Genomic DNA, 17,023 nt, shown 5'->3' with positions numbered 1-17,023 from the left:
TGTGTTGATTTCAATTGATATGGTTTATGTTGTCATATAAATAGCATAAGGTGTTGCTCAAAGTTACCAAGGCTCTTGCAGGAGATCAAGGTTAGAAGAGGAAAGTTGCTGGAAGATAAATGAAATTTCAAAACATGTATCTGCAGGCCCACCGTATCGTTCCCAAGGTCGAACTTCTTAGGCTTATTCATCGTCCCAACCCTGATGCTATATTATTCCCGAGGAAACAACTACCGGAAGAAAACTTCATCACTTGGAAAGAACTTTGTCAAACCAATGGATTTGGTATCTTAAAGGTATTATGCTATTATATTTCGAGCTCGCAAAATAGTAATTTTTAATATAGAAATTGTGTTACACCTCAGCTGTCGTACATTTTTTGTTTTGAAATGTGTGTTGTGTCAGGTAAACTTTAAAAAAAAAGTAGAACTAACTGATGAACTGCTAATATAAGTTTTAAGAGTATCTAAATCTTAAGCTCTAAATTTGCACAAATCATTTAGTAAAAACTTTGATTGCTTGATGTGCTTCTAATGGCTAATGGTGAAAAGAAGTTGGACCATTTTGTGTACTTGACAGTAGTGGAAAGTGACTTTTTTTACCTTATAAGTAGCCTATTTGTTTTCTTTTATGTGCACCCTCAGCCTTCTTATTCAATCTTTGCATGACTATACTATCAAAATTCAATCTTTAATTGTTAAACATTACGTACACGACTAAAAATTAGAGGAGCTACATTTTTTATTTTTTTGAATCAATTAGTAGAAGGCATGTTTTATAACATCATTTACGGCTTTTCAACTAATTCACTTACCGATATTAAATTCAATTGCAACATTAGTGAAAATGTCCAAACGGCGATTAGTTTGGAATGGAGAAGGATTTTCCTTGCAAAAGAATGAAAAGATTTATAGGTAGCACTGATATGGAATTCATGTCATTTTCTATTCTCTGCATTCAACAACATTTAGATGTTTTTGCTCTTTGCAGCTTAAAGTGACCAAATAGTAATTACATGTTGAATTGTTTTTTATCCATCATATGTGGTTTTCTTTTGTCTAGCCCACCATATTAATTTCTTTGTACATGAATGTTACTTGGTTCTACAAATGGAAAATGAGGCAGTGATTTATTCAATGCCATCGTTTTTGGTGTGAGAAAGAGACTGAATAAGATAAACAAGTTTACCAGATGATTACATGAATTTATATTCTGAACTAAAGTTCTAGGCAAGAGTCAAGGTGGGAAGCGAAAAAGGTCATGGGAGTTTATGTAAAAGCAATCCAATTGTAACCGCTTAGATTCAAATTCAAGAGGAATAATGCAGTTTGAAAAGAAATAATCTATTAGAAGGATTTCCCTTGCTAAAGAATGAAAAGATTTATAGGTAGCATTGATATGAAATTCATGTCATTTTCTATTTTCTGCGTTCAACAACATTTAGATGTTTTAGCACTTTGCAGCTTAAAGTGACCAAATAGTAATTACATGTTGAATTGTTTTTTATCCATCATATGTGGTTTTCTTTTGTCTAGCCCACCATACTAATTTCTTTGTACATGAATGTTACTTTGTTCTATAAATGAAAAATGAGGCAGTGATTTATTCAATGCCATTGTTTTTGGTCTGAGAAAGAGACTGAAGAAGGTATACAAGTCTACCAGATGATTACACGAATTTATATTCTGAACTAAAGTTCGAGGCAAGAGCCAAGGTGAAAAGCGAGGAAGGTCATGTGACACTACAAGAAAAAATATATTTGGCAATAAATTTTTTTTTTTTGCCACAGATTAATTATTGTTGCAAAAAGTACTTTTGGCAACAAAAAAAAAATTGTTGCATGAACTTTCCCAACGGCTGTTATTGCAACAACGTGCAACTTCTTTTTTTTTTTTTGTCAAAAGTACTTTTTGTAACAATAATCAATACGATGGCCACAAAATTAAATTCTTTGGCAACAAGAAAATCATTTGCCAACAATAAAACTAAATTGTTGCCAAATATAAAAAAATTTATTGCCATTTCTATACTTTCTTGTAGTGTGAGTTTATGTAAGAGTAATCCAATTGTAACTGCTTAGCTTCAAATCAATAGGAATGATGCAGTTTGAAAAGAAATAATCTATTCCCGAAGTTCTATAAGCGAAGAACATATTATTTCCTTTTCTTTTATGTGGTAGAACCGTAGAATGAAGTAATACACGAATATTGTTCCATGTTTCATGTATAAAGTTGGAAGTTGTGAATGATTTGTGAATAATGCTAAAGTCTTCACTCATGTTAGGCCCGTGCTATTCCTATCCACTGTCTGTCTCTCTCTCTCTATATATACTAGTTATGTGAGGCCCGAACTTCAAGATATAAAAGTAGATATTTTAATTAAAGAAATATAATAATCTATACATAGTTAATAAACTTTTAAGACAAATAAATAATTTAACTTGTGCAGCTGATGGAGCTGCCCCTCACTTAATAGGGATTAGGGGTTCGAATATGGATATGGAAAAGATCTTTGGAGGAAGCGCTCCCCCCGAATAGGCGCGATACAGTGCGAATTATCTGGATTAATTGGGCTCAAATGCAGATATCGAGCACCAACCAGAAAACCAAAGAACATGAAAAATGAGGTAGGGGGTTCGATAGCTTTTCAAAAGTAGACCTTAAAAACAAAAAACAAAAAAATTGACTTAAATAAATAAGATTAGGACCTAAAGGTAATTAATTAAAAAGTTTTAAAAAAAATTGGAAATTATTGCGAGGACTACAAAAGTCCCCAGGTGCGATAGCTTTTGAAAAGTAGACCTTAAAAAAAATTGACTTAAATAAATAAAATTAGAACCTAAAAATAATTAATTAAAAAATTTTAAAAAAATTGAGAAATTATTGTGAGGACTACAAAAGTCCCCACATTTGCTCTTATACATAATAGTAAATATAAGAAGTGTCAACTATTGACCCAAAAAGTTGCTTTTTTCCAGTATTGCACAAAAACTTACAAAAGAATTGAGACGATTAGTTTTATTCTTAGTTATGACAGCTTACAAGAGAATTAAAATACAAAAGAATACATGAACCGGAAGAAATAGTAAACGCAGAAAGAAAGTATAAATAAGGTAGAATACACAATAAAGATAATATTACATGTTTTCTTTTCCCCTCTTTTATTTTCTTTCCAAATTAAAGTAAGTACTCTCTCCGTTCACTTTTACTTGTCCACTATTGATTTTTTACACCCCTTAAGAAATAATAAGGGCGTGTTTCGAAAGCCACCCAGGTAATTAGAATTGGGTGTAATTGGATGTAATTACATAATTTGACCAAGTAATTACACAGTTAGGTGGGAATTGAGTGTAATTGAAAGGGTGTAATTACACTCTCCAATTCTCAAGGGGAGGGGGGGGGGGGGTGAGAATTGGGTGTAATTACAGGCTTAATTTTTAGTTTGTTTCTTTTTTGTTTATTTTAATTTATTTTTATTTTTAATTTCTATTATTTTAATTTCTTTTGATTTTTAATTTATTTTTTATTTCTATTATTTTAATTTATTTTTTATTTTTACTTTTTAATTATTTTTATTTTTTAAAATGTATTTTTCTTTTATATTATTTAGTTTTCATTTCCTTTCTTCTCATTCCTAACCTTTACTTTTTTGTGGTTCCATGCAATTGCTCCTTTTTTTTTTTTATTCATTTAACATATGTTATATCCCGTATTTTTTAACGTCAGATTATTTGCTGAAGTGGGGCCCACAAATCGAGATTTTTTTGGGACATCTGAAAAGTCATATGAATTACATATGTGGAGTTAAACACAACTCAAGAAGGACCCTTGGGCCAAATCAAAGTGGAAGTCTTCCAAACAAATATTTTTAAGAAAACGTTTTCGGGTGATCTGACTTTTAGGGGCAAAAACGGTATTATAAGTTTGGAATTTGGAAAAATACCAAGAAATAGAAGTTGTAGATAATTGAATTAGCTTTCCAACCATAGGTCGTGGGTTCCCAGGTGACGTCGGTACAAGGAGATATGGACATTTTAAGGCAGAAAGGTCGAGATGAACAGTGAATTCGGCCCAACCCGACTTCAAATCGGGCCAGGCCCATTTCTATTGTCATTTAATGAAAAGTTTTGGTTTTCTCTCCACATTTCAGACCAAATCACACCCATAAACATTTAGAACATTCTAGAGAGAGAAAGGGAGGAGAAATTTAGAGAGAAATCAATTTTGACCAAAATCTAAGCCCCGAATCGCGAAGCTCATGAAGGGAAAAGTGTTGTACGCTGCGCTGTCTTCAATTTGAGCTAAAAATCAACCAAGGAGGAGGGTGATAACGTGGTGGCTGAATTCTTAAGGTATGGATAAGGTTCCTTTTCATTGCTAACAAGTTTATTTAAAGTTTTAACGGATTAGAACGGGAAAATAGCGATATAAATTCGTCCGTTGGCATTGTGAATTATGGAATGAGATTTGAAGAGAATTTTGGATGAAAATAAATGTAGTTCACTTGTAGAATGTGGAGGAAAAATGGTTTAAGATGGCATGAAAAATTGTTGGAAAATGATTATAGGAACTTATGTGGTTTTAATGTAATTTTATGTAAATATGGAAATGAAGTTTTAAATGTGAATGGCTATGTTGGTTGGTGGATTTGGAGGGATGTAAGTCCATATTAGCATGAGAGGTTGGTTGTTAAGTTGTTATGGGAAGTTTTGTGATTTTATGGTAGATTTATGTAATTATGAAAATGAAATTGTTAAGGTGCAAATTATGATTATGGTTGATGAAATTGGAAGGTGGAAATATGTTATGAATATGTAGATTGAAGATTAGAAGTTTTGGATGGATTATGGTTTTGGTGGAAAGTTTGTATATTTTGTATATCTTGTGAATATTTGGTAGAAATGATATGAAATGCTTCCGAATTATATTGTAATGATCTTGATTAGTAATGAATGTAAAAACATTGAGATTGGTTTGGAAATGTGAAGTTGGAATGAAAGCTATTGCATTATGTTGGAAAGAAGACTAGTTGTGTTATATTGTGTTTTGTGATGATTATTGATATTGTTGTTGGTATGGTTGTTGATATTTGAGCCGAGTTAAATCTCGGGGATGTTGTATTTATAGGGGAGATGCTGCCCAAATTTTTGTAGACAAGTATTGGTTAAGATTGAAATCTTAAAGCCTTACAATTAACATTTGGTAATTGTGACCAAATTGTAGATTTTGGCGAATTTGAAACTTGATTTTGGAGACGTGTATGAAGCGGAAAAGGTATGTAAGGCTTCACCCTTCCTTCTTTGGCATGTCTTAGGCATAATAGGGTGGATACGAGCCTCGGGGACAATCCTATTCCTAGAAATCCGAGTTTAAAGTTGACCCTTTTTCATTCAGTAGAATTGAATTAAATATTGTATGAAATGTTGAAAAATTGCCTAAACATCTAGAACTTGCACAAATAGGACCCGACTACCTTAAAACTCTCACAAGTGACATCATGAAATGTAACGTATGTAAATCGTGTACGCCACCTCATTTGACCCGAGGTGGGCCCATTATTCCCGGATTTTCTTAATTGTTTCGTTTATCGAACGATAAGTATTGTAACTATTCTAATGAGAATATTTTTGTGATGATTATGATGAACATGATTTTTCCTTGGGCTCTCCGGCATGCTTATATGATATATGTATATGATATGTATATGTACATGGGGGGAGGGAGGGAGATATGAGGGGAAGGGATATATGTTGCGCTATAGACGCGTTGCCACCTGGTCAGCTGGCGTTATATCATCCCGGACGCGGGATATACGGGCGAGCCGACGTATTTCGGCGCTATATGGGCGAGCCGGCGTTGTTCGGCGCTATGATATGATATGATATGATATGATATGATATGACACGATATGACACGATATGATATGACATGATATGACATGACAGGATATGAGTTCTATTTTCTATGTCTATGAAAAAGAAATGTTTTTTTTTAAAACAAAAGAAAATTTAGAGGGGGAAAATTCAAGCATGCATGGTATCTGGCCAAAAAGGCATTCCTATGTACAGGTTACTTTCTTACCTCCTCACACGTTCTATGAGCCCATGATGTTGTTATTTATATTTAATGTTGCTTAGTATGCTGTTTCTATGCCTTACATACTCGGTACATTATTCGTACTGACGTCCCTTCTTGCGGACGCTGCGTTTCATGCCGCGCAGGTCAACAGACAGACGGGTTTAATCCCTAGGAGCTTCACCGGCTGTTCCTTGAGAGTGCTCCAGTTGATCCGGAGCTTCAGCCTATTGGTACTACTTTTGTGTATATAATCGGGCACGGCAGAACCCGGCCCTTTCTATGTATATATGCACTTTGTTTAGAGGCTCGTAGACAGATATGTACAGTTAGATGTTTTGTACTTTGGATTGTCCTCGTCGCTGTATAACGTGCTAACAAAGTTTATTAGCCTATGTTTATAAATAGCTACTAATGTTAATGTTCAGTAACAAAAAAAAAATATACGGTATAGTCTATACGGCCCACCTAGTAGTAAAAGTACGATACGAGATAAGGGGTGCTCGGTACAAGTATCGGGTACCCGTCGCGGCCCCTAGTTGGGTCGTGACAACATAACCGTGTTATTATTCTAATTTTTGAAACTACACCTCTTAATATTGGAAAGAATGAGTCATTAACAAACTTGGCATATAACGAGTGACGTTATTAAAGTAGAATTTCGTTGTGAATGAGGTTATAGACTTATTTTTCCTTTCTTTTGAATTATTTACTTAAGTTACGTTGGAACTTACTTATGTAATGTTGGAATTTGACATAAGAGTATTATGTTAAACTTTTTCTTTTCGATTTTGAATTTAGGTTATATTTTCAATTTTAAGTTATTTGCTTTCACATTGCATATTGTTTATTTTTCACTTACACTTGATGGATATTTTGTGTCAAACATTTGAATAATGTTATTGCATTATATTTATAAATATATTTTTTTTTGTCAAACATCTAATCCATGACGTTCTCACAAAAAAAAGTCTTCTTTTTAAGTTTTATAATTAATTAAAATTAAATATTATTAATTTGAAAAATATATATCAATTATTTTCACAATATTAGTTACAAATATATGATTATTAATTAATATATTTTCAAGAAACTATGTGTTATTAAATAACTAATTTAATATCATTTATAAAGGCAAATATTTTTTAAATATTAATTTTAATTTTTTTAATTAAATTTTATTTTTAAATTAATTTTATTTTAAAATTAAACTAACTGTGTAATTACACTTGTGCAATCAAAAAACATGCTTGTAATTACACTGTAATTACGTTATGACAAACAAACAGGTCGTTGTAATGACACTACTGTGTAATTACTAGGCTGTGTAATTACTACCCTAGTAATTACTAGTAATTACACCAATTCCAATTACCAGATGGCTTTCCAAACAGGCCCTAAATGAAGTGTGTAATGTATCATGATACCCATATTAATTGATGTATAGCTTTATTGGACTTGAAAAGTGATTTCAAATGAGTAATTAATACTATTGGTAAATTAGAAAAAAAAAATTGTCTTTTTCTTGATGTCCTAAAAGTGACAAGTAAAAGTGAAAATCTATTTTTAGAATATTGAACCAGTAAAAATACACTGAGGGAGTATGTAATATAGATTTCGAATAAAAGTAGGAAAGAGATTCGAGCAAGTCCCGTATGTAAATATTCTCCCTATGAAACAAGTTTGAATAAGACCGATTTTAATTTGCATTTCGTGTTTGAATAAACCATTGAATCAACGATATCCATGATGTTCCTGGAAATTAAGAAATGAAGCAAATTAAAGAACCAATAGAGTAATTAGTTAGTCTTATGGATCAGACTATTTCCAATAGTATACTAGTAATCGTAAATTCCAGGAAAGACGTGAATAATTTCTTAGTTACATTGAAGCCTAGCTCAAGCAACTCAAACAATACTGACCAATTCAAATTTCAAAGTCGGACTTTTAAATGAACTTTCAACTTCGTTGCGGTTACGAAAAGTCTACAAAGCCAAACATCACTACAAAATGCCTATATATATATGCTTACTAAGAGATTGTTTTATTCCTCGGATCAGCATATATAACTATTTCAGCAGAGAATTAAATTAAAGTCAAGCAGAAATATGGCGCGATTATACGGTGTGGTAGATGGTGGCTCAGCGTTTGAGGGTTCGGGGCTGATGATAATGGTGGGAATGGTTGTTATGTCTATTTTAATGATTTCTATGGTCATTTTTGCTTGTGGAGACTCCTCTAACGGGAAAAAGAGGCGTTGGGGCGGCGGAGGGTATCATGGAGGCGGTGGAGGAGGCGGCTGTGGCGGTGGAGGAGGCGGTTGTGGCGGCGGTGGCGGTGGATGCTGATCAGTTAATTAAATTCTTGTGTTTGTCCAGGGGTATCAAGGGTGTATTCTTGGATATATAGCCCATGTTTTGGCTTGTGTAGATTAAGTAATATGTTTAATAACATGTACTGATCACAGGTACATAAAAATAAATTCGACAGTTTATATAGAGTATAATTTTCCGACATATTAAAGAGGTTCAGATGAACATCATTCCATCCCTTTAGCTCCGCCCACACGTGTACATAACTACAATACCATTTGATATTTGCGAATATTATGCGTGGAGTCTCCAAGAAAATATTCTCACTATTTTTAGATTGTAAAAGTTACTACTGTAAAACTTTTTGTGAAAAAAAAGGTAGTTCAGTGCATTAAGCTCCTGCTATGAGCGGGGTTCGGGGAAGGGCCGGATCTCTTGGTCACATGAAGACAACTTTACCAGTTATGCTAAGGCTCCCCTTCATTGTAAAACTTTATGTAGTTAATAAAATTGAGACATAATTTATACACGCTTTGATTAGTACGCAATGGATTGAAACCCCTAGACATGCAATGCCGGCTCTCAAAATTTTTAGGCCCCAAATATTTTTACGGATGAATTTTATGATTTTATTCTCTATTAGACAATATTGAAGATTGTAAAATTAAAAGAGGAACAAAATTCATAAAATAAAAGAAAGAAAAAAAACTATCTACTTTTAAGAGAAATGTTTTAAAACTTCGAACCAAATTACTCAAATCTTCGTATTATTAAATAAAGTTTTTACAACAACATCCAACGTAATGTATTTAAAACACATAGCTAACATCTTAAAAACTTGAAGTAATCGTAAATATTATAAATTGTAATGTTACTATGTGAAGTAAAGACAACAAGAACGAAAAATAGAAAGGCAACACTAAATTTTTTATGTATGTGTATATACTTAAGACTTCGAATTAAAATTTAGCTTTAGACCGCTAATTTCATTGAGACGCCCTTCCGATCAGTAATACTACTTTATAAGTAACTATGTTTAAGTTAGAATTTACTTAAGAGCACATGTATATATATTGACTGTTTAAATCAAACACGGAACAAAACGTGGATCTCCTAGTACTTAATATGCATAGAGTAATAGAGATTATAACTCGCTGCTTTAATTTTGCTTATCATTTTGCATATTTAGGTTTCTTCCACGTTTCCATAATGGCCACTCTCATTCCATTTAGGATATGGGGCTTAGCATTTTGCATATTATTATACGTCATATTTAAAATCTTAAACGACTTAGGATTCTGTCATTTTTCCAAAATTGGCCAGTCCATTCCATTTTGGACTATGGATCTTAGTATTATAAAACGAGAGTCGAGAGTTTCATAACTTCATTTCATATATTTCATCTCATCAGTAATTTTAGTGAGGAACGTACAATATAATTCAGTTTCCTACGAATAATTATGGCACTTTACGTGCCTTATTTTCACTAGTAAAATATTTATTTTTCCCAATTCACGACACAATTCGAGTTTGTCACGTTCAATCAACAATAAGATCAGATGCCCTATCTTCATCAGTTGGTGCTTACCCCCTTTCAGGTCTATCAAGATCAACACAGACGGCAGTTTCATGCCTAATTTAGGACTAGCGGGATTCAGAGGTGTTGCATGAGATGACAAGAGAGGGTTTGTAGGCGGATTGTATGTGTGTCTTAGTATGAAAGCAACGTCCAGCCTAACACCGGAATTATGGGTTATACACAGCAGCCTAACCCTGGCGAAAAACTATAACCTGAAGAAAGTGATTATTGAAACTAACTCGAATGATGCTTTGATATTGCTAAGTCATGTGAGAGATGTCACCGAAAATCACCCTAGTCATGTTGTGATAGAAGGATGTAGGCGTCTCATATGTGAGCCCGTGATTTCTCTACTCATACGTTGAGACAAGGTAACAATTGCGCAGATCACTTGTCAAAGTTAGGAAGAAAGCAAAACTAAAACTTGGTGATATTACATCATCCATCACTATCTATGCATCAATTGCTTCTTACGGACATGGCTCACGTAGCTTATGCTATGTATCCAAAGCATGTAACCTAATGTGTAGTAGCAACAAATATATTGTTAAATTGTAACATTTGTATAAAATGAAAAGAATACACTTCTTTTAACTTTTGTTTACTAAGTATGTAGCCTCTACTTAATTAAGGTTTTAGCAAAAATATCAATTATTGCAGATTAATCAATTTTTGGAAGAATATATATATATATATATATATATATATATATATATATATATATATATATATATATATATATATATATATATATATATAAACGTTTTCTCTTTTTTATTAATCATAAATGGTTTAGACCAAACGTAGAAAAACAATTAATGAAGGCTCAAACAAAAAACTATCACATCCATGAATTTAGGTGCGCATTCGGTTTTACATTATTCGGTTTTGATTTTTCGGTGCTTGGTTTCTAAAAACGACAATCCAATCAAACCAAAATAAGTTTGGCTTGGTTCGGTTTTCTATTTTCGATCGTTTGTTTTCGGTTTGGTTATTCGGTTTGTCATATAAGATAATTAACATAATTGAATAATTATATTTGAATGATGAAAAAGAACAAATATTATAGAGAATGAGAAATAATCATGTCAAGTCTCTTAAATATATTTTAAATATAATTCATGGGTAAAACTTTAAAAATACAATATTTAAAAGTATATAAATTCATGTCCATAACCTAAAGATTGAGAATGAGTCATTTTATATTCTAATACAAATAGGCCACTAAGTAAGAAAGTGTGAAAGTGGTAAAACGCTAAAACTCAAAGTCCCTTAAATGGTACTATATGTTAAATAAAATGATATATAAAAATTATATCGGTTTTTATTTTTCTAAATCCGAAACCAAACCATAAAACCAAAATTTTAATTTCTCAATCCCAAATCAAACCAAAAACTGAAAAACCAATCCAAAATTAGATTTGGTTCGATTTATTTTTTCGGTTTAGTCCAAATAATACACACCCATACATGAATTAGAAAACTTCTTCTCAAAAGGATTTAGTATGATGTAATGGGCGAAAAGATAGAATATCTATATTATAAATATCGTCTTGTTTTGACCACCATAATTAGATATTTTACTGTAATTAAATGAAACTGTAAGCCGTTCGTACAAGTATTTAAGTCGACGAATTGGATTAAATGAAATTGCTAACAGATGAGATTAAATGCTAAAATTATTTCACTACATAAGCTTTTGCGGATTTACTTATTAAACAGCGCAATCTTCCAAGGGTCCTTTAGTCCACTTTTACCATGCAAAATTTAACAATTTATAATTGTGTTTAACCATTAAAAATTAGTACTTATTTTCTGCATTCACCAGATTTTAGTATAGCATTATGAAAGAGAGAGATCCTTCAGTCACTCTATTTTTCTGTTAACACAAAAAAGGGTTTCCGAAAACTTGACTTCTTGTTCAACACGGATTAGGATTAATTATATTCCATGTTAGGAAAGTATTCAAATTTCAAATCAAACATAAAGAATATAAAACAGGCAATTAAAGATTCTTTCTCACTTGATATATATATATATATATATATATATATCATGGCATACCAAAAAGTTGCTTCTTTCCAGCATTGTACCAAAACTTACAAAAGAATTGAGATGAGTATTTTATTCTTATCGACGACAACTTACAAAAGAATTGGAGTTTTACATACAAAGGAATATATGAACAGGAAGAAATAGTAAACGTAGGAAGAAATTAAAGTAAAAATAAGGTAGTGTATATTATACACAATAACTATAATATTACATGTCCTTTTCCATATTTTATTTTCTTTGAAATTCCTTATTTCCAAATTAAAGTAATGTATGTAATATATATTTCGTATAAAAGTAGGAAACAGATTCGAACAAGTTTGAATAAGACTGATTTTAATTTGCATTTCGTGTTTGAATAAACCATTGAATTAAAGATATCCATGATGTTCCTGGAAATTAAGAAATGAAGCAAATCACAGAACCAACAGATTAATTAGTTAGTCTTACGGACGAAATCGAGTGCAACTTCCCAGAAAAATACTACTACGTCATGATATATGATTAAGAAGTTTCAGGTTGACAAAAGGCAAACAAGGAAGTGGAATATATAAAAGAATTTAAGGAGCCGTATGGACATAGTTATTTTTCTCCTTTTGTCGGAAAAAATTTCAAAACATTGTTTGGTTATACGTTGGAATGATTTTTTTAGTTTATTTTTGAAGACGAGTTTTTAAAGTTCAAAATCAAAAAAAAAAATCAGTGAAAGTTTTGTTTCCAATAAAAAAAATTCAATGTTTCTTCCAAGTAAAAAACATGTTCAAACACGATTCAAATTCCAAATACCATTTTAATTCAATTTCAACTTTAAAAAGAGAATTCTAATTTTCAATCATATCTATGTCTAAACGTTTACTAAGTTACACAAACTGACAATAAATCTGTGTACATGATCAAGTCACCTTTACCTGTTATAGCAGGTTATAAACTTATCTTATTTTGAAAATTATAAATTTCACATTTTAACAACTTATCCGTCGATATCCTTTAAATGACTTGTTAGTATAAAAATTCTTATTTATCATTACGTTTTAACCATAAAGAGTACTTATTTTCTGCATTAAACTATATGGTTCTTTAACCATATTCGGTTCTCTTTTCTGCCTTCTAAAAGTTTCAATATGATCTGGTACTAGTTAAATGTATAATGTTTGATTAGCGTGAGCCAATTATTGCTACCACAAGGATGCAAAGCCTTAAGAAGACTACTAATAATTCTCAATTCCTTTTTATTCATTCGAACTAATTGTTTCTCCAAACCAATCAACCCCTAAATTCACTTTAGTTGATACTTAACAACTAAAAAATGTGTATCTGTAGTATTACAAGTCAGAAACAAGCATGAAAACAAAGACTACATTGAAAGTAGATGCTTGAGTTGCAGAAAGAAATCCTGTGAGATGAAAAACAAGAACGCGATCAAATTGCAAAGAGTAACCGATTTGCAAGCCGGTAAGTGACGATTGAATGAAAGAAAAACTACTAGTAGGGATATGGATGGAGTCTCGCTCAGAGTAGTAGGATTTGTAAAACAGGAAAAGAGCCTAAAAGTATATATGATCTCTATTTGTTGCGCTTTTTAGCCTGCTTGCCTTGACCCTTCTTAGGAGGACCCTTTCCACGACGTTTGAGCATTTCAAGCTTGCTCAGGCGCTCTTGCTCTTGACGTGCCATCACAAGAGGATCATCTTTCATGATATCATGTGGGTACCATTGTGACACTTTCTCACCGATGAGCTTCTTGCGCAAAACCTTGTGGGGTGATCTCTGCCCCGTTGGATTAAGCACATGACCAAATATCCTGGCCCTTGCCTCAGCCACTCCTTCAATGGCTGCAGCAGCTACCACATTCTTCAGTCTACCAAGGTTCATTTCGCAGCTCAGTACACGGATGGGATTCTCTGCACAAAGAAAGCAGAGTCTCAAGACACATTAAACCAAGTGGTGTTATTCAACAAGCAGTCTCAAGATACATTAAGCCAAGTGGTGTATTCAACACTGAGAAGTCGCTATTAATATATATTTGGAATAAGCAAAGCCTTAGAATCGCACAGCTCAAGAAGTAAAGCCTTAGCAACAGCTACAAACCCAAATATGCGTACAAGTTAAATTGTGACAACTAGAAATCTGTGAAAGCCACTATCAACAAGGGTTCAGTGAGATGTCTAATACAATTGTAAATATATCCGACTAACTGGCAAAAAAAAAAAAAAGACATCAGGAGTCAGAAGATTAGTTCAACATCTTTCAAAAGAACTTCTACCTTATCCAGAACACTCTAATCAACAAGGGTGAACTTTTCTCTCCCCTCCTTTTCTTTTGATACAGCCATACAGCTCTATGAAATGCTTAGCATCCATTGAAATGGATTAATAATAATGATTCAGCGGGGCCTTCTATATTCTCTTTTAGACTCAAGAAGGGTGATGATACCTAACAGGTATGAACACCACAGTCGCCTTTCCCCATCTCCAACCTATTGCGCCTTAATGATTGCATGTTTCACCTGTGAATCCGTTTACTATATATGTGCCCAATGAAGAAAAGAATTAAAAAACCAATTAACTAATACTATTTCCCAGCTAATGATGATATTACAAGATGATCATAGTGTTAGCTTAGGCAGACTTAGATAATAACTTAGAATGACAGCACTTAAAATTCTAGGAAATGGAGTACAATTGAATCTCCGTGAGCCTGGCATTACGAAGGCGCATCTTTTTCTCTGTTCTATAAATTCTAGGATAGGGATAAGAGCCATGACCGTGCTACTATTGCAAATTTTGACAAGAAGCAAAATAAGATGTTATAGAATAGCACACGAGATTTCAATTGTCAATCATGGGCGGACGATAGTTGTATTATGTATGTGAATGTGGGTACAAACTGTACTTATTCTGAATAGTCTAAATTTTGGATTAGTCTTTGGTTATAATTGATAAACCAGTGCATGGTTCCCCCCGGTAAATTACAAACGTAAGTTGAAAAAACCGATATTTATCCCAAAAGGAAAAAAAAAATGAAAGAGGGGCCTGAAGAAAAGACATGGCTCCAACCCCTACGTTTAAACTATGAACGACCTGCAGTTGTACTAGTAAGAGAAAAAAGCGACAAAGGGCGCTCAGAATATAGGGTTCTGACCCTTATGCTTAGAGTGAGATGGATTCAAACAACACATCAGGCTTGTTGTATTGATTAGATCACAATGACAAGTCTTGAAACTTATATAGATCAAATTATGTTACTTGTAAAATTACAAATAATGGTAAATGTGAATAAATCGTCCCAGTAAAAACTCAAAAACTAAATTGAAACCAAAACAACTATAAATGAATACTCTAAGTCTGAATATTGAGTTATTGACTAATAATTTGTTTTAATGCAGAGAACTACAATGAATGAGAAAAAGGTGTGCACACAAAGCCCCGAGGGATTAGCTCAATTGACAAAGGTTGAGGAACTAATGTCTTTTTGATGACATGAGAACCTGCAGCCGCTACCCTTCGGGTGTGCGGGGTAAACCCAGCTCCTGTGCAATAGCTCGCAAACCACACAGCAGAGGTACTAGAGTCTTAGGTCACAAGTTCGAGTCTTGCGCCAAGCAAACTAACTCTAGTATTTAAGTGGAGAAAGATAGAGGGACGGGCCCATCATACCCCGACTTCCGAAGACTGTGGTTAGCCCAAAGGATCGGCTCCAAAGGGATTTCTCGGTCATCAAAAAAGAAAAAGTTTGATAACTAGAGTTATTCTTTGATAAATGAATACTATGAGTCAGACTCAACAGGTAAGGGAAGCAACTTTATTCATGAATCTTGTTGGAACAGTTCTCAAAAAGAATGAGGAAAATTAAGAGCAATTTAGTCATGAAAACCAAAGATAAACCCCTCCAAACATCTAGAGAACTACTATACCAGTTAGAGATTTGAACCAAGTACACTAAGAATAAAACATTATTTAAGGACCAAGCTTATTCCTGCTAAACCAAAATAATTTGTTCTTCTCATGAGTCTTTTTATTTATTTATTTAATTACATCAACAACATAGCCAGTGTAATCCCACAATTGAGGTCCGGAGACGGTAGAGTGTACGCAGACCTTACCTCTACAAGAGGTTGTTTCAGATAGTATTTATTTATTTATTTAAAGCTAAAAAATACATAAAATAAAAGTTAAAGCAAAGATATTCTAACCTATTGTGACTTGCAATTCAAATAGCTCTATATTCAATACTCACAAAAAAATGCATTTTTTTCCTATTTCAAAAAAAAAAAAAAAAAAATTGATATACACATAAGCTTTTCAAACAAAAATCACCTTAAAATTTGATCATGCCTTCAGCCCTTCACAATTAAACCAAATATAGATTGAAACTGAAAATAAAAATTGACCTCAAAATAGTAGATACCGGTGGCGGCGGTATAAGTGTTAACTTTCCATAATAGTTGTAAAAAGTTGCATATTGCTTGTGGATGTAAAACCCTAAGAGGGAAAAGAGTCCTTTGGGTATCCCTTAAGTGTATTTTGGTTCTTTTTGTATTACTTTGAACATATTAGGTCCTTTAGGTTTGAAATAAGTGAACACTTTTGGCCCAGGTGAAGACAAACACCTTACTCCCTCAGTTTCATATTATAAGGACACACCACTTAAAGAACTACTCAAACGTTAGAAAGTAAAAAGTGTTTTTATCAATTTACCTTAATCAAATGTCCTGAAAAAGAAATAAATCTTTAATGATTTTTTGGTCATGTGAGACTATATTTATTTAAATAAAGGTAAAATTGGAAGAAAAAAGTAATAATTTCTTGACTTTGCGAAACACCACTTATTTTGAAATGGGGGGAGTAATACTAGCCGAAATGGTCCTTTAGTCCACTTTACCAGGCAAAATTTGTTTCAAACTGGTTTTTTTTTTTTTTTTTTTTTGTGTGTGTGTGTGTGTGGGTGGGTGTGGGTGTGTGTGTTGAATAACCTTGTCTTTTTTTACTCTTTTATAATTTGATTCT

General features: G+C 32.8%; 1 protein-coding gene and 1 long non-coding RNA gene across 6 annotated transcripts; one reads left to right on the top strand and one right to left on the bottom strand.

Annotated features, from left to right (window-relative positions):
- Nucleotides 1-4,164: 4,164 nt before the first annotated feature.
- LOC132618714 (uncharacterized) lies at nt 4,165-6,540 on the top strand. Its single transcript, XR_009574275.1, has 3 exons — nt 4,165-4,351; nt 5,223-5,273; nt 6,221-6,540. It is a non-coding gene; the product is annotated as an uncharacterized LOC132618714 (long non-coding RNA).
- A 6,878-nt stretch (nt 6,541-13,418) lies between these two features.
- LOC132617409 (uncharacterized) lies at nt 13,419-16,604 on the bottom strand. Of its 5 annotated transcripts, none has more exons than XM_060332407.1 (2): nt 16,425-16,604; nt 13,419-13,918 (listed from the first exon to the last, which is right to left on the bottom strand). In XM_060332407.1, the coding sequence occupies exon 2, from the start codon at nt 13,887-13,889 to the stop codon at nt 13,581-13,583; it is 309 nt and encodes a 102-aa protein (XP_060188390.1). In that variant the 5' UTR covers nt 13,890-13,918; nt 16,425-16,604; the 3' UTR covers nt 13,419-13,580. The 5 variants fall into 5 exon arrangements, with proteins under 5 accessions (XP_060188390.1, XP_060188388.1, XP_060188389.1 ...); XM_060332405.1 differs by having other exon boundaries at nt 16,334-16,601; XM_060332406.1 differs by having other exon boundaries at nt 16,408-16,601.
- Nucleotides 16,605-17,023: the final 419 nt, after the last annotated feature.

Source organism: Lycium barbarum, chromosome 11, assembly GCF_019175385.1.
Source record: "Lycium barbarum isolate Lr01 chromosome 11, ASM1917538v2, whole genome shotgun sequence".
Taxonomy (NCBI): Eukaryota; Viridiplantae; Streptophyta; class Magnoliopsida; order Solanales; family Solanaceae; genus Lycium; species Lycium barbarum.
Note: the sequence above shows the minus strand (reverse complement) of the source record. Positions and strands in the feature narration are given on the sequence as shown.